This window comes from Manis javanica, chromosome X (genome assembly GCF_040802235.1).
Source record: "Manis javanica isolate MJ-LG chromosome X, MJ_LKY, whole genome shotgun sequence".
NCBI classification, from domain to species: domain Eukaryota; kingdom Metazoa; phylum Chordata; class Mammalia; order Pholidota; family Manidae; genus Manis; species Manis javanica.
The window spans coordinates 62,207,995-62,230,051 of NC_133174.1; the positions used below are offsets into that span (position 1 = coordinate 62,207,995).

General features: G+C 40.8%; 1 protein-coding gene across 1 annotated transcript in view; it reads left to right on the forward strand.

Moving 5' to 3' along the window:
- The window catches only part of SLC16A2 (solute carrier family 16 member 2), a 158,882-nt gene that overhangs the window by 131,993 nt on the left and 4,832 nt on the right, over positions 1 to 22,057 (forward strand). The window contains exons 2-4 of the mRNA XM_036995712.2: positions 13,781 to 13,925; positions 17,123 to 17,573; positions 18,520 to 18,663. Coding sequence (XP_036851607.1) covers positions 13,781 to 13,925; positions 17,123 to 17,573; positions 18,520 to 18,663 — 740 coding nt within the window. The remainder of the gene's footprint in view (positions 1 to 13,780; positions 13,926 to 17,122; positions 17,574 to 18,519; positions 18,664 to 22,057) is intronic.

The window sequence follows — 22,057 nt, forward strand, 5'->3', positions numbered from 1 at the left end:
ACTTGTGCCAGGGGGATGATCATCAAAAAGCCTCCACAGGGATCTGGGCGATGCTGCGGTTGTGGCTGCATCCACCCCACCGTTTCCTGGACTTGCCATTGGAATGAGGAGGGAGATGTCTAGGCTGGCATGTGCATACAGTGAGACAACGAATTTGACCGGATCTGTACTGTTGGAACTCAACCAGGAGTTGGGAGGGGTGCAAGTTGTAGCACTCCAAAATCTTATGACTATAGACTATCTACGGTTAAAAGAACATATGGGATGTGAACAGATCCCAGAAATGGGCTGCTTTAATTTGTCTGATTTCTCTCAGACTGTTCCACTACAGTTGGACAATATCCATCATATCATAGACAAATTTTCACAAAGGCCTAGGGTGCCTAAATGGTTTTCTTGGCTTCACTGGAGATGGCTGGTAATTATAGATTTGCTTAGTTTATGTCACCGTATTCCTATTATGTTAATATGTGAGCGCAAATTAGTTGGTAGTTTAAAATCTATACATGCTTAAGGTACTCTACAAGAAGATGTCAAAGAAATAATAAATCCTCCCATGTTTTCTTCCATATGCTACCTCTATAGCTTTTCTTGTTCCTTCCTAATTACAACCCTTAAATAGAATTTGTGCCTCATATCGAATTTACTGAGTATTATAATTCCTCCAGGCGGTAAAGATACCTCGAGACAAGTGCTGGGCATAGAACCCACAGGGCAGAAATCTGCAAAGAAGTAAAAAGCTAACCTTTTCAAACAATATGGCTTCTCTCTCACTTACCAACTTTACATTTCCCTGTATTGCCTCGGAAGATGACTGGTTAGCCAGAGACGGTTAAGATTCCTCAAGGGAGGAACAACCTAAGACAGGAACAGTCACAGGGGGGCCATCAGGTGAGAAATTGGGGATCAACAGAGGTGAGGCTCAGAACCTCACCCCCCCTGTTTTGAGAGAATTCTTCTACATCTGTGGATGTTTTGCTGCCCTTGTCTAGCTTGGATTAATACTTAGTCTATAGGCACACACCTGATCATCTACATTTGCCCTCTTACAGCACTAAACTGTTTTCTACCTTTATCTTGCATCTACCTACCACTTCAGCATTTTATTAAAAATAATAATAATAATAATAATAAAGGGAGAAATGTGGGATCAACATATAAATCAAGTATAAAAATCAAACGAATATTCATATTTGACCTGATTGTTTATAGTTCATAATGTGTGATCAAAACCGAAAGTTTCTGTGATGAATGCCCTGGTACTGTTCACCATGTAAGAATTTATTCACTATGTAAGAATTCGTTCACCATGTAAGAACTTGTTTGTTATGCTTCAGAAGATTGGAGAGTGATGAGAATTAGGCTTGAGATGGATTAATGATTGTACATTGAGCATAACCCCCCTATACAGAATTTTACTGTTGTTAACAACCATTTGATCAATAAATATGAGAGATGCCCTCTCAAAAAATATATATATATATATAGTAATCTCTTGATTATTTTTCTTTTACTAAATTTCCTCTGACAATCGTTCCCACTAACATTCCTTTAAATACTTTCTCTTATATCATGCTGTGGGAAAGTTGGGGTTCCTATGGCCAGGATCCTCACTGAACTTAAACCACCTGATGATGTAACTGGCCTGCTGCTAGGCTACCGCTTCCACACCTTTAGGCAATAAGCTACTATTGCGCTATATAGAAAGCTCTGCTCTGGGCGGAGGCAGAGACGCTAGTGCTTGACCTCCCGCTGGGAGAACAGCGGGATAAAAACCCTTTCACCCCAAAGAACGTCTTGCTGTCAATTTCTTTGGTCACATTGAATCCATAGCGAACTTGCCCGGGGCTGAAACCCGTTGGCAAGACACATGCTATTTGTCTTCATTCATTAATCTAGCTATTAAATTATGTTTTTTCCCCTTAATATAGGAAATTTTCCTTCACTTGGAATATCTAACTTCTCGGAAAATCTCTAAATAGGAAAGTTTACTTTGGTCTTGAACTATTAGATTTATACATTTTAATGCCCTGTTTTTAAAAACATTTTCCTTATTCTACAGTTAGAGCCTATAAGTCAAGGATTGTATGTCATTCATTTAGCATCCTTAATACTTGCAGGACAACCATATGTCTGGGCCAGAGAGGATGTTGAGTAACTGTTGAATAAATGAATAACATATATGGATGGTTTCATTTTGTTTCTTTTTTTGGTATCATTAATCTACAATTACATGAGAAACATTATGTTTACTAGACTCCTCCATTACCAAGTCCCCCCCACAAACCCTATTACAGTCACTGTTTATCAGTGTAGTAAGATGCTGTAGAATTACTACTTGTCTTCTCTGTGTTGCACAACCCTCCCCATGCCCCCCCACATTATACATGCTAAGCATAATGCCCCCCTTCTTTTTTTCCCCCCTTATCCCTCCCTTCCCACCTATCCTGCCCAGTCTCTTTCTCTTTGGTAACTGTTAGTCCATTCTTGGGTTTTGTGAGTCTGCTGCTGTTTTGTTCCTTCAATTATTTCTTTGTTCTTATACTCCACATATGAATGAAATCAATTGGCACCTGTCTTTCTCCACCTGGCTTATTTCACTGAGCATAATACCCTCTAGCTCGGATGGCTTCATTTTTAAAAATATACATTTAACATTAAAATCTGTATCAAGGTACTTTCCTTATTCCTCCCATAACATATGGGTAAAAAACACTGGCATTACATATAAACCAAATATAACACCATGGGGAAATGTATCCCATTTGACCTTTACCAGCAAAGACTTAGTAGGGAACCTAAACTTCTGCACTCATCCAGCTGTAACAAGGGGCCCCAACCTCCCCTTGCCATGCCAAGGTAGTATCAGGGAAAACTAGAAAGGGAGCTAGAAATTTCATTCCCTTGGTGGTATCAAGGCCTTCTCCTCCCCCATGATGTCAGTGGAGACCATGCAGAGAGCCTGGACTTTCACTGTCATAGTGTAACCTTCAACTCTCCTCCTATTCCTGGAGAGGTGTCAAGGTATTGTCAGTAAAGGCCAAGTGGGAAATTATGACTTTTGCCATTGCTTAGTATAGTATTATTTGAAGCAACATGGGAAATAGTAACAAGGGGTCCCTTCCCCTGCCAGCCAGGAAAATATCAGAGGAAGGCCACTGGGGATCTTAAACACCAAGCCCTGCTTAGCAGTAACAAGGCACCTATACTCCCCAGGGTGTCAATGGGGGCTAAGCAGAGAACTTGAACTTCCCCTATCTCTTCCATCCCATCTAACAATAATGAGGTGGAACCTCACTGGCATGGTGTCATAGTAGGCCTACTAAAACACCAGAGTCTCATAATATAATATCCAAATTGTCCAGGATACAATAGAAAATCACTTATCACACAAAAGACTAGGAAAATCTTAACTTCAATGAGAAAAGACAATCAACTGACACCAACATCAAGATGACACATGTGATAGAATAATTTGACAAGGATTTTCAACAAGCAATTACGACCATACTTGAAACAAATGAAACAATATTAAGTTTCAATAAATAAATAGAAGCTATAAAGAAGAAACAAATGGAAATTTTAGAGCAAAAAAATACAACTAAAATAATAATAGTAAAAACAACCTCATTGGATGGACTCCATGAAAGAATGGGGAGGTCAGAGGAAAGAATCAGTGAACTTGAATATAGAACGAGAGAAGTTATCTAATCTTCACAACAGACAGAAAATAAATTGGAAAAAAAACTGAACAGAGCCTCAAGGAACTGTGGGGCTATAACAAAGGTTGTAACATTCCTGTCATCAGAGAAGTCCTGGATGAAGGGGAAAAAATGTGGGGCTAAAAAAGTACTAAAAAAAATGGCTGAAAAATCCTAATTCGCAAATTTGCCAAGACAAACTTAGAATATCAAAAAGCTGAGTGAATCACAAAGAAGAGGAACTTGAATAAATCTATGCCAGAACACATCATAGACAAACTTTTGAAATCTAAATACACACACACGCACAAAATCTTGAAAACATTGAGAAAGAAATGACACCTAAACTTAAGAGACAAACTCTCAAGTGATTTCTCATCAGAAACCATGGAGGGCAGAAGGAAGAAGTGGCACACATTTCTTTTTTTTGAGAGGGCATCTCTCATATTTATTGATCATATGGTTGTTAACAACAATAAAATTCTGTATAGGTGACTCAATGCACAATCATTAATCAACCCCAAGCCTAATTCTCAACAGTCTCCAATCTTCTGAAGCATAATGAACAAGTTCTTACATGGTGAACAAGTTCTTACATAGTGAATAAGTTCTTATATGGTGAACAGTGTAAGGGCAGTCATCACCACAGAAACTTTCGGTTTTGATCACGCATCATGAACTATAAACAATCAGGTCAATTATGATTATTCGTTTGATTTTTATACTTGATTTATATGTGAATCCCACATTTCTCCCTTATTATTATTATTTTATTATTTTTAATAAAATGCTGAAGTGGTAGGTAGATGCAAGATAAAGGTAGAAAACATAGTTTAGTGCTGTAAGAGGGCAAATGTAGATGATCAGGTGTGTGCCTATAGACTAAGTATTAATCCAAGCTAGACAAGGGCAACAAAACATCCACAGATGCAGAAGATTTCTCTCAAAACAGGGGGCGTGAGGTTCTAAGCCTCACCTCTGTTGATCCCCAATTTCTCACCTGATGGCCCCCCTGCGACTGTGCCTGTCTTAGGTTGTTCCTCCCTTGAGGAATCTTACCTGTCTCTGGCTAACCAGTCATCTTCTGGGGCCATACAGGGAAATGTAAAGTTGGTAAGTGAGAGAGAAGCAATATTGTTTGAAAAGGTTAGCTTTTTACTTTTTTGTAGATTTACGCCCTGTGGCTTCTATGCCTTGCATTTGTCTTGAGGTATCTTTACCACTTGGAAGAATTATGATACTCGGTAATTTTGATATGAGGTACGAATTCTACTTAGGGGTTGTAATTATGAAGGAAGAAGAGAAGCTATAGAAGTAGCAGATGGAAGAAAACATGGGAAGATTTATTATTTCTTTGACATATCTTCTTGTAGTGTAACATAAACATGTATAGGTTTTAAATTACTAATTAAATTGCATGCACACGTTAACATAACAGGAATACAGCTACATAACCAAAGCAGACCTACAATTACAACCATAGTGGCACACATTTTTTAAGTGCTGGAAGAAAAGAACTGTCAACCCAGAATTGCACAGATAGTGAAAATATCCTTCAGGAATAAAGGGGGAAATCAAGGCAATCTCAGATGAAGGAAAGCCAAAAAAACTTGTCATCAGCAGACCTACCCTAAAAGAATGGTCAAAGAAATTTTGTAATCAGAAAGGGAACAATAAAAGAAGGAATCTTAGAAAATAAAGAAGAACAATGAAAAGAGTAAAATTATGGGTAAATACAAGACTTTCCTTCTCCTCTTTTGTTTTCTAAATTATGCTTAACAGTTGAAACAAAAATCATAATGATTCCTGATGTGGTTATTAATTTATATAGAGGAAATATTTAAGACAATTATATTATAAATGGGAAAAGGTGAAGAGACATAAAGGAGGGTAGATTTTTGCACTCCATTCAAACTATTGAAATGTCAACATCAGTAAATTGTGATGAGTTATATAGATGGAATGTAGTAGCTAGCGCAACCACTTAAAAAGGTACACAAAGGGATAGACTCAAGAGCACTATAAATAAATCAAAGCGGAACTCTAAAAATCTTTTAAAAGAACCTACAGGCCGGCAGAGAAAAAGGAATAGAGGAATAAAAAACAGAGGGAACAAACAGAAAACGAACATAAAATGACCCTAACATATTAATAATTTTGCCCATTGTAAATGGTCTAAATGTCAATTAAAAGACAGAGATTGGCAAAGTGGATTAAAAAAAAATCATGCCCCAGTAAGAAAGTCAGTTCAATATGTAGTTCCAGGGAATTATGCTGGTTGAAAAAGCCAATATCAAAAGGTCACATATTGTATGACTCCACTTATATAACTTACTTGAAATAATATTATAGAGATGGAAAACAAATTAGTGGTTGTGAGGAGTTAGGGATGATGGGGAAGTGGTCTGGGTGTGACTATGAAGGAGTAGTGCAAAGATCTTTGTGGTGATGGAGTAGTTCTGTGTTTCTACTGCAGTGGTGGTGAGGTGCATCTACACATGTTAAAAATGATATAGAACTATACACATACATTGTACCAATGTCAATTTCCTAGTTTTGATATTGTAGTATAGTTACATAAGATGTAACCATAGGAGGAAACTGGGTGAAGGGTTTATGGGACCTCTCTGGATTATCTTGGCTATTTCCTATGAATATATAAATAATTCAAACGTTAAAAGTTAAGAAAAGCCCAAACAGATTAATTTTTTAAAAATCTATATAAAAAATCCTACAGCTAACATCATACTTAGTGATGAGAAAGTTGTAGCTTTCTCACTAAGATTAGCTACAAGGCTACCACTCCTTTTCAAATCATACTGGAAGGTCTAGTTAATGTAATAATACAGGAAAATGAAATAACAGGTATACACATTGGGAAGGACAACATAAAACTTTCATTGTTCACTGATGACATGATCATCTATATAGACAATCTGGAAGAATCAACAAAAAAAACCCTCCTGGAGCTAATAAGTGATTATAGTAAGGTTGCAGATTATAAGGTTATTATTCAAAAGTCAATTACTTTCCTATATACTAGAATGAACTAGTGAAATTTGACATTTCAAAAATGAATGTTATTTATATTAGCCCCCCCCAAAATTAAATACTTAGGTATAAATCTAACAAAATATGTGCAAAATCTATACAAGGAAAAGTACAAAACTCTGATGAACAAAATCAAGGAAGAATTAAATAAATGGAGAAATATTTCATGTTCATGCATAGGAATACTCAGTATTGTCAGGATGTAAGTTCTTCCTAACTTGATACATAAATTCAATGCAATTCCATTTAAAATCCCAGCAAGTTATTTTGTGGATATAAACAAACTGATTCTAAAGTTTACATGGAGAAGCAAAAGACTCCATATAGCTAACACAGTATTGGAAGAGATGAACAAAGTAGGAGGACTGTCACTACCCAACTTCAAGACTTACTATAAAGCTACAATCAAGACAGTGTGGTATTGGTGGAAGAACAGACAAATAGATCAATGGAACAGAATAGAGAGCCTAGAAATAGATCCACATTAATATAGCCAACTGATCTTTGACAAAGAAGCAAAGGCAATACAATGGAGCAAGGATAGTCTTTTCAACAAATGGTGCTGAAACAATTGGACCTCCACATGCAAAAAAAAAAAAATGAATCCAAACACAGACAGACCTTACACCCTTCTAAAAAAATAACTCTGAATGGATCACAGACCTAAATGTAAAACACAAAACTCTAAAACTCCTAGAAAATAACACATGAGAAAACCTAGATGATCTTGGGTATAGTGATGACTTTTTTAGATGCAACGCCAAAGGCATGAGCCATAAAATAAAGAATTGATAAGGTAGACTTCATTAAAATTAAAAACTTTTGCTCTGTGAAAGACAATGTCAAGGAAAAGATAAACCACAGACCGGGAGAAAAAATTTTGTGAAGATATATCTGATAAAGGACTGTTATTCAAAATATATAAAGAACTCTTAAAACTAAACAATAAGATGGACAACCCAGTTAAAAAATGGGCTAAAAACTTTAACAGATACCTTATCAAAGAAAATATACAGATGACTAATAAACATACAAAAAGCTAGTCAACATGATATGTCATCACGGAAATGCAAATGAAAACAAGATACCACTATATACCTATTAAAGTGGCCAAAATCCGGTACACCACCACCAAATGCTGACAAGGATGTGGAGCAACAAGAACTCTCTTATTGCTGGAGGGAATACAAAATGGTACAGCCACGTTGGAAGACAGCTTGGCAGTTTCTTATAAAACTAAATAATATAACGCTCATGCTTCTTATTATTTAACCAGATGAAACAAAACCTTAGGTCACACCAAAATTTCTACACAGATGTTTACAGCGGCTTCATTCTGCATTGCCAAAACATGGAAGCAACCAGGATATCCTTCAGTAGGTGACTTGATAAATAAACTGCGGTATATCCAGACAATGGAATTGTATTCAGTGCTAAAAATAAATGAGCTATCAAGCCATGAAAGGACATGGGGGGAACCTTAAATGCATTTAACTAGGTGAAAGATGCCAATCTGAAAAATCTACATATTATATGATTCCAACTATATAACATTCTGGAAAAGGCAACGCTATGGAGACAATAAAAAGATTAGTGGTTTCCAGAGGTTGGTGCAGGGTAAGAATGAATAGGTGGAACAAGATATTTAGTGTAGTAAAAATATTCTGTATGATACTATAATTATGGATACATGTCATTACCAAAAATGCTATATCAAATATACTTTAAACTTCTTTGACTGTACAAAAGATATTTTCAAGCCCAATCATCAGTTTTCAGTTTATTGTAGATATTCAGCGAGAGCAAATAATGGTGACATCTGGTTGACTAAATGTCAGTAAGATTATCTACTGAATTCAAGTATTTTTTCCCTGTTTGATGACACACTTGAATTATTTTCTTGAAAATCTAGCCAGAATAAAGATGTATACATCATAAATGAGATCTCCCACTGGCACTTCCTTCTTCCCTGCCCCCTCTCCTTTTTCGTAACTTCATATTTATCAAGGTATAATTTAGATATGGTAATATTCACCCTTTTCATATGGTTCTATGAATTTTGACAAAAGAACAATCACTGTAGTTAAGATATATAACATTTCATCATTCCAAAAAGTTTCCTTGTGCTCCTCAATAATGAATCCTCCCTTCCTCCTGGCAACCACTGACCTGTTTGTCCCCATAGCTTTGGCTTATCCAGGATTTCATATGAATAGAATCATTTGTGTCTCACTTTTTTCCCTTAGCATTAATGCCTTTGAGAATTGTCCAAGTTGTTGCTTGTATCAATAGTTTATTCCTGTATATTGCAGAGTTGTACTCATTGTATTGATGTATATGCGCATTTACCCATGAACTATATTAAGTATATTTTGAGTTATTGTCAACTTTTGGCAGTTCAGAAAAAGCTGCTATAAACATCCAGGTACAGGTTTTTTGTGTGAACATTTATCTTGGTTGAATACCTAGGAGTGGGATTTCAAGGTCATATGGTAATTGTATGTTTAATTTAAAAGAAATTGCCAAACTGTTCTCCAAAGTAGGTATACCATTTTGCATTCCCACCAGCAACATATGAGATTTCTAGTTTCTGTACATCTTCACCAGTACTAGGTATTGTCATTTTTTAAAAGGCTTTTCAGTGGGTATGTAGGGGTAATTCATTCATTGTGGTTTTAATATTAATTTACTGAATGATTAACAATATGAGCATCTTTTCATGTACTTAATTGCCATTTATATTGTTTGTTTGTGTGTTTGTGTCCAATATCTGTTCAAAGCTTTTGACCATGTTTAAAATTGGATTTCTTGCTTTCTTCTTATTGAGTTGTGAGAGTCAACTCACACTTGTATTCTGGATACTAGTCTTTTATCAGATGTGTGTGTTATAAATATTTTTCCTAGCTTGTGGCTTGCCTTTTCATTTTCATAACAGTACTTTTCAAAAAGCAAAAGCTTTAAATTTTTATGAAGTCCAGAGAAGAAAAATAACGACTCTATAGCCTCTTACTACACTGATGGACAGTGATTGCAGTGGGGTAGGGGGGCACTTGATAATATGGGTGAAAGTTGAAACCACAATGTTGCTCATGTGAAATTTTCAAAAGATTGTAGATGAACGATATCTTAATTTTTAAAAAGTGGAGAACAAATTAGTTATAATTATAAAGCAATTAAGTTATAAAAGTAGTGTAAATAAAAAAATTTTTGATGAAGTCTAATGTATCGATTTTTTTCTTTTATGGATCATACATTTTGTAAATATCTGTGAAATCTTTGCCCAACTAAAAGTCAGAAAGATTTCTTCCTATACTTTCTTCCAGAAGTTTTTTAGTTTGAAGTTTTACATTTAAGTCTAAGATCCATTTGTGTTATTTTTTGTATATGGTGTGACTATTGGTATTTATACCAATACATATGATTACATCTGATCATCATTTAAAAAAACCTTTGAGGAAGGCACATCAGGAATTTAATCTCCGTTTTACAAATGAGAAGACTGAGATTAGAGAGGTGCTGTGTGACTTGGTCAAGATCCCACAGCTAATAAGAGGTGAAATTGCAAGGTAAGAGGTAAAATTGTGATGAGAGTTCAGGCCTCCTATTGTCTCTCCCAGGCCAGTACTTCTGTAGCTAGGCAGCTAGGGTTCAAGATGGCACCCTGCCGGCAAAGCAAAGACTCCCAGTGGGGATCTGAGCAATCTATCAGGCACTAAAAGACACAGACTAAAAGACTAGCCCTGACTTCACTCAAACTGTACTCCTCTGGCCCACTTAGGGCTCCACAACTGAAGAGAGCCAGGAGCTGGCCTTGTGTCTGTTCATGTGACACACAATGAATGCTTTTTGATGACGACGAAGACTTGGAATGTGCCTGAAAGTAATTACAGAGTTAGAAGTTAAAGCTAAGGTTAAAAGTTAAAGTTAAGGGAACTACGATTATTTAGCATAGCAAAAATGGCCCAAGATGAAATTTGGTAACAGCCTTCAAACAAACAAACAAAAAAACCTTAGGCTTTCTTTCTGATGGCTGAGCAAAGGGAAATGGCTGGAAGAATCTAAGTAAAAGTAAATTTCTTCCTTTCTGTTAAGGATTGTTACAGACACTTAAGAACCTTCAGAGACAGAATAAACTCTTACTATTTCAGTTTGGTGTCAGAGATTTGCCAAATACGGGCTCTGATGAAATACTTCAGCATGAGGGTTACATGAACTTCTTATACAGTGTCCTTAGAAATCTTTGGGTGGCTCCTGAACCTGCTCTATGTCCTCGCACAATTCCAGGAGGCCTTTGTCTGCGGCCTTCCTTGCTCCTTAGTCTTAGCATCTTCACAGGACTATTCCAATGACCAAGACAAACCTTACCCTTAGCTCCTGAAGTCTTAATTACTTTCCATGCTTCTTGGCCTTCAAGTCAAGTTGCCCAGTGCCTAATGCTATAAATTTGGATTAGCATCCCTGGAAGGGCCTGAAATGTTGGTTAGTCCAAATATGATCCCAATGCTTGAATCCCCCGTTTTATATCTGGCCTCTGCTTTTACATCTTCAATGATGGGAAGCTTCATTCATCCCAGTAGAAGATATATTACAATGAATTTTGGACTAGCAATAAGGATAGTTGGGTTTGAGTCTCAGCTCTGCCACTAACTTCCTGTGTGATCTTTGGTAAATCTTTTACATTTTTGAACCTGTTTCTTTATCAGTAAAATGGTAGTGGAGGAATCTCTGTTTTAGTTTGCGCCAGGTCAAGTGCTATAACAAATGGCCCTCAAAACTTCAGTGGCTTAAATGACAAGAAGTTTATTTCTTATGCAATATTCAGGACAGGGGTGACAGATGGGAGAGAAAGGGGGAACTTTGCTCCATTTAGTTATTCAAGGATACAGACAGAACTGATGGCAGTTCATTCAGGCTTTTTTTTGGTATCATTAATCTACAATTACATGAGCAACATTATGGTTACTAGATTCCCCCCCACCATCAAGTCCCCACCACATACCCCATTACAGTCACTGTCCATCAGTGTAGTCAGATTCTGTAGAATTACTACTTGTCTTCTCTGTGTTGTACAGCCCTCCCTGTGCCCCCTACACCCTACATTATTTTTGCTAATTGTAATGCCCCTTTTCCCCCCTTGTCCCTCCCTTCCCACTCATCCTCCCCAGTCCCTTTCCCTTTGGTAACTGTTAGTCCATTCTTGGGTTCTGTGTTTCTGCTGCTGTTTTGTTCCTTCAGTTTTTTTCTTTTTCTTATACTCCACAGATGAGTGAAATCATTTGATACTTGTCTTTTTCCACCTGGCTTATTTCACTGAGCATAATACCCTCTAGCTCCATCAATGTTGTTGCAAATGGTAGGATTTGTTTTCTTTTTATGGCTGAATAATATTCCATTGTGTATATGTACCACATCTGCTTTATCCATTCATCTACTGATGGACACTTAGGTTGTTTCCATTTCTTGGCTATTGTAAATAGTGCTGCAATAAACATAGGGGTGCATCTGTCTTTTTCAAACTGGGCTGCTGTATTCTTAGGGTAAATTCCTAGGAGTGGAATTCCTGGGTCAAATGGTAATTCTATTCTGAGATTTTTGAGGAACCTCCATACTGCTTTCCACAATGGTTGAACTAATTTACATTCCCACCAGCAGTGTAGAAGGGTTCCCCTTTCTTCACATCCTCACCAACATTTGTTGTTGTTTGTCTTTTGGATGGTGGTGATCCTTACTGGTGTGAGGTGATATCTCATTGTGGTTTTAATTTGCATTTCTCTGATGATTAGTGATGTGGACATCTTTTCATGTGCCTGTTGGCCATCTGAATTTCTTCTTTGGAGAAGTGTCTGTTCAGATCCTTCGCCCATTTTTTAATTGGATTATTTGCTTTTTGTTTGTTGAAGTGCATGAACTCTTTATATATTTTGGATGTCAATCCTTTATCATATATGTCATTTATGAATATATTCTCCCATACTGTAGGATGCCTTTTTGTTCTATTGATGACGTCCTTTGCTGTACAGAAGCTTTTCAGTTTGATACAGTCCCACTTGTTCATCTTTGCTTTTGTTTCCCTTGCCCAGGGGAATATGTTCATGAAGAAGTTGCTCATGTGTATGTCCAAGAGATTTTTGCCTAAGTTTTTTTTCTAAGAGTTTTATGGTTTCATGACTTACATTCAGGTCTTTGATCCATTTTGAATTTACTTTTGTATATGGGGTTAGACAATGATCCAGTTTCATTCTCTTACATGTAGCTGTCTAGTTTTGCCAACACCAGCTGTTGAAGAGGCTGTCATTTCCCCATTGTATATCCATGGCTCCTTTATCATATATTAATTGACTGTATATGTTTGGGTTAATATCTGGACTCTCTATTCTGTTCCACTAGTCTGTGGCTCTGTTCTTGTGCCAGTACCAAATTGTCTTGATTACTGTGGCTTGGTAGTAGAGCTTGAAGTTGGAAAGCAAGATCCCCCCTGCTTTATTCTTCCTTCTCAGGATAGCTTTGGCTATTTGGGGTCTTTTGTGGTTCCATATGAATTTTAGAAAGTCCATTCAGTCTTAATACATGACTTCTAAGGTTGCTCTGCAGTTTTAGCCCACAGGAAGACAGAAACCTCAATGGGAGTTTTTTTATGGTCCAGGCCTGAAAGTGGTATCACTTTTACCCACATTGTATTGGTCAGAATTCAGTCACATGCTCATGTGAAACAGCCAAAGAGGCTGAGAAGTGTACTGCAGCTGTGTGGTGGCTAGCCAGAAGGCTCCATCATAGGCTCAATAATCTCTAAAGGCCCCTGCCCCAGGTCTGAAGTTCTGGGTATGTTTATAAACTAGACTCCTGGTTCTCATATTGCCCAGCTATAGGCTTTTGAAAATTGCCTAACCTTTGACTGTTTGGGACTAGCAGGCTGGCAGTGCAGGTCAATGCAATGCTCCCTTTGAAAGGTCAGAGAAGAACTGAGATACCAGCCACACCACCAGGTACCATATTAAGCTAAGGTGTCTTTGTGCTTCTTTTCTCTGCAGCATGGGTAGGAGCCCTCTCAATGGGTATGATCTTCTTCTGCTCTCCCATTGTGAGTATATTCACTGATCGGTTGGGCTGCCGAATCACAGCAACTGCAGGGGCTGCTGTCGCTTTCATTGGCCTCCATACCAGCTCTTTCACCAGGTAAGGCTAGGAGTTGCTGGCCATGAGTCCAAAACTGAGGGTTGACTTCTTTCTGGGCCCCAACTAGGGATACTCTTCTAATTGCAGAATCTCCCGTGGCCCTTTTCATGTAGGGTCCTCAAAGACTCTGCTCCCCAGGAATCACTGTCCAATAGGACTTATCTAGGTAGGGTCCCCAGGACACACTGATAGGGAATATCCCCACAGAGGACCCAAGAGTTCCAAAGTGGTGTGAGAAGCCTAATTTCCGAAGTTCATACAGCTGGGCCCAAGTTCAGTTTTGGTTACTGAATGGCTATGGAACAATTGTTGAGTGCCATTCCTCTCTCTGGGCCTCTGTTTCTGTATCTGTATCATGAGATGATTAGACCAGATGGTCTTTTTGGGTCCCTTCCAGGTCTGTCATTCTGTTCCCGTTCAATGTGCCACACATCTCATGACTTCATCTGCCCTCCCAGGAGCTTCTGGAGTGAGCCCACATGAATGCTTACCATTACAGGACTCCTGAGGAAATATTATGCTGAAAAAGAGGTCAGCTGAGCCCCACTCTGTTTAGCATTTCTGGCCCCTTCGCAGGTATTTCTGGCCATCAGTGTATGGACAATTTGGGACAAATAAAGTTTCATGCCTTGGGCATGAGAAGGAATTTTTAACAACATATGCCACTGAGGTACAGACCCAGCACTCAGCTACCCAGCTAGGCCTAGGCTAAACTCAAAGTCTGGTCCCACTGGTCCCACTGGCAGAACTTGGTAGTATCAGGTAAGGAGCAGGCTATAAGTTCATTTTCTGCTTTCTTTCTGTCAGCCTGGCAAAACCTGTCTGTAGGGGAGAGGAGAAGTAAAAATCCTCCACCACCTGAGGAATATGGGATCCCCAAAAAACTCTGTTGACATTCAACCAAAGACACTTTGGAAGTTAAGGTACCTCCTACTTCCAACCTGCCTGGGCTGGTATAGGAGAATACTGGCCTGGAGACCAGCTAACTTGCCAGAGACTTGCTTTCTGAGCTTGCCATCCCAGAGAAGGCCCATGGTTATGCTCTCTACACCTAAGGTTCCACTCACAGGGGAGAATGATAATTGTGTTCCGTCATAACCAGATCCTTTGAGCGCGAGCCAGCTTTCTTTATGACTTGAGCATTTCCAGCTGCCCCGCCTACCCTTCAGCAGAGCTTGAATCCGGCCTGCAATGGTTTCTTGGCTTGGTCTCATCCAACTGGGTCAGAGGAGGGGAAAACCATGTCCTGTCTGGAACCTGCTAGCCCTCCCAAGGCAGCAGCTCCATATCCTTTCAGGACCCCTCTGGTGGTTGGCCTCATCTGCCCTCAGCAAGCTGGTGCCTGGCTCCTTGAGGGAAGGAGCTAGGCCTCAGAAGTGGCTCCAGTGTCAGCACTACACAGCAGAGGCCTGTGTTTTGAGGCTGAGCAGAGCAAAGTGTAAACAAATTAGCAACATACGGATCCCATTTCCCTTCCAATCCACATGAGCTCAGTTACAGGAGGGAATGGAGCTCAGATGTGTTTTTTTCTGGCACTGTTCTTTAGGCACATTGGAGTAGGCATTGTTTTCCAACCCCTAAGCCCCTTCTCCACCCCCTTTGCCCTTTCTGTAAGAATATCTTCAGAGCCGAGAAACTTTCTGGATGGTTTCACGTCCAGTGGAAAAATGGTTCTGTTGGTGGCTAGAACTCCCAAGTCATCCTTCCTGTTGTCTGAATCAGGGCTCTGAGTTCTTCTGGATGGCTTGAGGTGTAGCAGAGTGCAAGCAGGGCTGGGGAGGCTGTGGCAAGCCTATTTGGGGGCCTCCTACCTTGGAGTCCAGCTAGAAATAGATCCACCACATAGCACCCTGAACTGAATCACATGCTTTGCCACAGCCATACCCCTCCCTAAAGATCTCCCTTAGACCTTCCTATCTCCTCTCCCTTAGACAAGGACCCCAGTCCAGCAGGCCCCAAGAAATCTGATAGAAGTGAAACAGTTAGCTTAGCCATGTGTTCCAAGTGGAAGCAACTCTTTTGGAACTACAGCCCTTGCTCATACCCAGTGAATGCAAGCAGATGAAAAGCAGTGGTAATGATAGCTGTCTCAGAATTATGAGTGCCAGCACCACATCATCTTTGCAGCATAGGTCCAGGCCATCAGTATGAAGACTGGCTTGCTCTATATTATGTGGAGGAAATGTCTGACCATAGAGAGTACTGGGAAATTGAGTGTTCAGATAAGAACTATCATAAAATATGTGGAGTTTTCAAAAAGAAAACTTAATTCTTCATTAGGTTGTGCTACTATTGTCTGGGGCAGATGGCTGGCTGGGCTGACCTTCCATTGGCCTTTTCCATTTTGATACTTTGCTTTCTCTTACAGAGGCTTATGGCCACAACCGGGTCTAAGAGTTTTAAGTCAGCATCTATCTTATTTGGCCAGGCCTACAAATGCTTTGAGGCTCCACTTCCCATCAAGCAGCTAGGCTACTCTGAGAAGCTAATGCATACCATGTCCAGTAATGGGAGCTGGGCTCTAGAAGATAAAGGGACTACTTACCTCAGGATCTTCATGGAGATCATCTAGGGCCTGGTGTAATGGGTCTTGGGATATCTACACCTTGGGCAGGTTTGGGGAGCAGATGTCTTTCAGGAGACCAGCAGCCATTCTCTGAAATATTAAGGGCTGTGGCATGGAGAAAGATGTAAAGAGCCCTACAGAGGGTCTCAGCCTTCCAGGATCTTGGTTTTGCAGACCTTTGTTGTTACTTGGGATAAAGCTTTGACTACCAGCCTACACATGGTGCGAGACCTATCATGGTGAGCAGTAAGTGAAACTGTTCTCTCCTAGGCACTGACTTGCTCTTTGTAGCCCCTTATCTACCTTTGCATAAGCTGGTTCTGGCTTTCTTTTCAACAGTCGTCTCTGATGGGGTGCTATAATTCAAACTAGAGTCACACAGACCTAGAGTCTAGTCCAAGCTTCGCTGATCCCCAGTTATACTACCTTGGGTAAATTACTTCTCTGAGCCTGTTTTCTATCTCCTCAGTGGGGATCCAAAGACCCTGTTCCTTATCTGTTCTGAAGGTCAGAAGTGAGTGGGGCTGTAGGTTAAAGATGGGAGGATGAAGGTCTCAGGAGGGTGAAGGGAGAGGGGCAGATGGATTGATGGTCAGGCTGCTGAAGATAGCTCTTGTTGTCTCTCCCACAGCTCACTAAGCCTGCGTTACTTCACCTATGGAATTCTCTTTGGTTGTGGCTGTTCCTTCGCCTTCCAGCCATCTCTCGTTATCTTGGGCCATTACTTCCAACGCCGCCTGGGTCTGGCCAATGGTGTGGTGTCTGCTGGGAGTAGCATCTTCTCCATATCCTTCCCCCTCCTCATCAAAACACTGGGGGCTAAGATCAAGCTTGCCCAAACCTTCCAGGTGCTGAGTACCTTTATGTTTATTCTTACACTGCTTTCACTCACCTACCAGCCCCTCCTGCCCAGCTCCCAGGACACCCCAAACAAAAGGGGTGTCCACAGCCTGTGCCAACGTTTTCTGGCTCAGCTCAGGAAGTACTTCAACATGCGAGTGTTCCGCCAACGTACCTACCGCATCTGGGCATTTGGGATTGCTGCTGCTGCCCTTGGCTACTTTGTTCCCTATGTACACCTGGTGAGTAATACCAGGGTGGGCCCACTTACCTCATGAGAGAAAAGCTGCTTTAAACCTGCCTGAAGTCTAGAAAGTAGGGGCTAAGGTCACTGAAAGAGCAGAGTTGGAACTTCTGGAAAGAGAAAAAACAGTGTTTGGAGATACCTACAGTAGGAAAGAGCACAGGCTGAGGGAATACCTAAACAAGAAATGGAGGGAGTTTCTTAGGGTAAGACCCATGCCTATAGTTTCCCCCACTGACAAATCTGCATAGACTTTTAAGAGAAGATAAGCATCACTGTGATGCAGGAGACAGGCCCAGATGACCCAATGATAGGGTTTTCTAAGAGTGTGTTCTATGAAATGCTGGTCTTTGTGGTCAATTTTATTTAATATACAGAGGTATATTAGACCTCTGTAACTTCACAATGTGTAGCAATCTTTTAAAGGTACCAAAAAATCTTGCAGTGAAAGAAACTCATTCAGCTTTGCTTAACTGTTGTCCACCCAACTTGTTTGGCCACAGAACTGCTTGTTGTAGTCCACCCATTATCTTCGACAGACCTTATGTTTCTTAAAACAGTCTTTGGAAAGTGTTACCAGGAAGTGGGTCACTCCTTGTCCCCTAGTGACCCACTATTGTCCCAGGCTGTCCGGGGATGGGGAGGTTGTGGAAGAACCCATAAATTTTCTCAGTTGTTAAGGCTATATTCTGTTCTGTCAGGGTTTGCAAGGGGCTTGGCGATACTCACCTCCTCCCTTTTTGCTTAGAAGCCCAGAATCCAGAAAGCAAAGGGATATAGAGACTTTTAAGCTGTTAGAAGCAGCCAGAGAGCATGTCTCAGAGCTAGGGCTGCAGGCAAGGGCATCTCCGGGGAATTAAGCAGGGGATGTTCTACATATGCCAACAGCTAACCAGTTTCTCTTCTTCCTCCTGTCCCTGGTGGCCTGGTGTTATGCTTTTCAGATGAAGTATGTTGAAGAGGAGTTCTTGGAAATCAAGCAGACCTGGGTGCTGTTGGTATGTATTGGGGCTACCTCAGGCCTCGGGCGCCTTGTGTCTGGCCGTGTCAGTGACTCCATTCCTGGACTCAAGAAGATCTACTTGCAGGTGAGTGTGACCACCCTGTCCACTGTGGTGAGGAAGAGCCTGCCACAGATGCTGGGTTATTTCCAGTTTTTGGGACATAATGGTAGAGCATGTCATTGCTGTGCCCTGGCCCCAGCTCTGACACCAGCTTGTTGTACAGCATGGGAAAGTCAATCAAATTCTCTGAGTCTCAATTTTCCTTGCTTTCAAATGAAGACAGTCATCTTTGTTCTGCTTCCTTCATCAAGACTGAGGATCCAGTGAGAGCAACATAAATGGAACCTCTAAGAACACTTTCAAAGGAAGTGTTTATTAAGTAATGGGTTTCCCATCTGAGAGGGAAACTGAGGCCAGGAGCTAGATGCTGCTCCCACTGAGGACTGATCTCTTTGCTACTCTAAGCTGTCTTGGAGGATCTTGGGCATGTAGTACTCCCTGACCCACAGTGTCTGTCTACTCTAAGTCCAGGCCCAAATTCATCACCTCTTATACTTCCAGAGCTACTTGGAACCAACCACTGGCTCTCAAATGCCATCCTGTTGATATACACAGAAGAAGTGCTAGAGAAGGCAAGACCTCACTTCCCTTCTTTAGGCCTCACATTCCTCATTTGTACAGTGATAATTCTTGCCTTTCCTATCTCACGTTGCATGTAAGGATCTAAAGAAATATAGGTGCGACCAGGCTTTGGAAAGTAAAAAATGTTATAGCCATACAAGGTTTTAGTTCTCCTGACAGTGACACAGACACCCTCATATTGGGGGAAGTAGCCACATGGATGCTTGAGAGGCCACTTTCTATGTGAACCGGCCTCTAGTCTGGCTTGAATACAGACTACTGCTCAAGCTGTTTGGCTTTGTTTACCTGGCATCAACATTGTGTTTCTGACCTGGTTCATGATATTTGCTCTAGCAGCTGAGTTTAGCAGAAGGTGACCAAGTGTAGAAAACTGTGGAGGTGCATGGCAGCCCCAGAAAACATGTGGTCATGAGTAACCCATCAGGAAGGTGGTTGAGTCTGACTCTCCTGGGAGACCCTAAAAGCACTTCCAAGGGATCCTTACTACATTCACAGCATGGATTTCTCTGCCTTCTGAGATCCCCATCTGGCTTCCTAAATACCCTCAGATGTCTCATAAGGATATGATTAAGGTCTCCTGTTGTGTATAATTCTGTGTTAGATTGGCAAGAGCCAGTGAATTTGCTTTGTCAAGCCTAGAGGTGCCCTTACAGTCCATCTAGTTCAACCTCTCATTACACTGATGGACAAACTTAGGGGAAGACTCATACAGACAATAGTGGCAGAGCTGAACTCCTACAGAGCACTCCTCTTATATTCCACTTTTCCCTAAGTGATGGATGGCACAGCCAAGTCCCAGAGCTGATAAGTGACTTGACCAAGGTCAAACCAAAAAACTGTGACTGAGATACAGTAATTACAAGACTTTGAATTCTGTGCAAATAACAGCAAGTGCCTCATCTGGGTGGCTTTTTTCCTAGTAGTATGTGTGGCTTTCCCAGCCTCTTCTACGTGCCACCCCTTTGGGTCTTCCTTGTTAGTATAAGCAGCCCCAAGAAGCCAAAGGGTGCTGGAAATCAGGGTAGTCTAGTACTGAGCCAGGGCTTTATCTTGAGGAGAGGCAGTAGCCCCTGCTTAGGCATATGGCTCATTTTTTACCACAGTTCCTAGGAGAAAGGTAGGGCCCAAGCAGCTTTTGCTTTCTATTGTACAGAGGGAGTTCCAAAGGACACATAGGCACTAGCTAGTTAGAAACAGAACTAGGTTTAGGGTCCAGTGCTTCTGCTGATCACTTCCCCTACACACCCACCACTCTCTTCCCTTTTCCACTCTTTACTTGATCTAGTTTTATCACTTAGAGTAATATAAAACAAACCTAGAACATTAGAGCTGAAATATATCTTCATCAACTTGTATTCTAACCCCTTCATTTTACAAATTGAGGAACTGAAGCCCAGAGAGGGGAAGTGACTTGTCCAAACTCATCCTGCTGGAAAGTGTCTCAGGCCCAGAGCACAAGATAATGGATGAACTTTCTTTTGAGCTACTCAAGATACCCCATCACAAGAATTTGCCTCCTTTTCTTCCTGGACCAGGTACAGAAGTACAGGGCTGGGAGAGGAAAGGAGTGTACATAGCTTCAGATTCTGAAGAGCAATGTTCACTAATCTTGTAGTTCCTACTATTGGTGAACACAGGCACATGTGTCTGGTGTCCAGCCCCTTGACAGTCTGTTGGAAAGGAAATGGTGACAATCTTCAGGCAAGCCTCACTTTGGGCCAGTTCTTGAGGCCTGATTTTCAGTTCCAAGAGAGATTTTTAACTTCCAAGCCCTGGCTAAGCCTAATGGAGGATGTTAAGAGGCAGCTATATACAATAGGTAGTAGTTAGAGCTGATTGAAATCAGTTAATGGTGTCCTTTGTGTTATATAATGGTATTAACTCTTAATTGCCATAGAATTATGGCTTAGTTGATAGGTGGGCCTGGTTTTATCTTATAGTTGTACATGAATCTCCCAGAAGAGGACCTGGAATATTGGGATTCTTATTTCTGAATTCTGCCTAGCTATCCCCAAACAGCCTGTGCAAAGTTCAAAAGTACCCCAAGGAAGATATTTCCTCAGATGGCATGGCCAGGACATTTCTTATCCTCTGCAAAACCCAACCTATTGACCTAACAAACCCACTGTCAGCAACAACACAGAAAATCTTTAGGTCTTGAAACAGCCTTGACCCTACTATCCCTTACATGTGGCTGTGTGGTGACTTACCCTTCCTGGGTAAGTCAGCCTGCCTATGTGAACTATTAGAAAATCTTGGGTTCTGTCAAGGCCTTGGTAAACAGATCAGGTCTTAACCCTGATCCTGAGATGACCCAGGGCGCTGGCTACTGTAGGTGGTTGGAGGTGGGTGTGTGTGTGGGGGGGGGTCTTTTACCTGCCTGCAGCCTAGGTTTTCATTCCAGCTCACCTACACAAGTTGCAGATAAACCTTAATCAAAAGACCGGCTATGTTTCCAATTGCGCTTCTGTCTGTTGAGAGGTAAAACTAGCCTCTGGAAGGGTAGCTTCTTTGTCTTGGAATTATTTTGTTCACCCCAAAGAAAGCCCAGTGGCTACTCAGTGCCCCAGAGCTGGCTTCAGTGTCCCTAGATGCCTTCCTAGTGTTTTGGTTCTCCTTAAAGTCTCCTTTGTTGCAGTCACAGGGTGCCCAGCCAAGCCCAGAGGTCCCCAAAGCCATGCTGTCTGAGATGTCTGAGATGAGTGGTGTGTCCCATGCCCTAGTGCATAAGTAACCCGGGTGAACCCCCCAATGGTATCCTTCATGTGAAGGTGTTTTCTAAAAGCAGCCACCCACAAAAATGGGCACTGGCTCCATCCCCATATCAGGAAGCTGT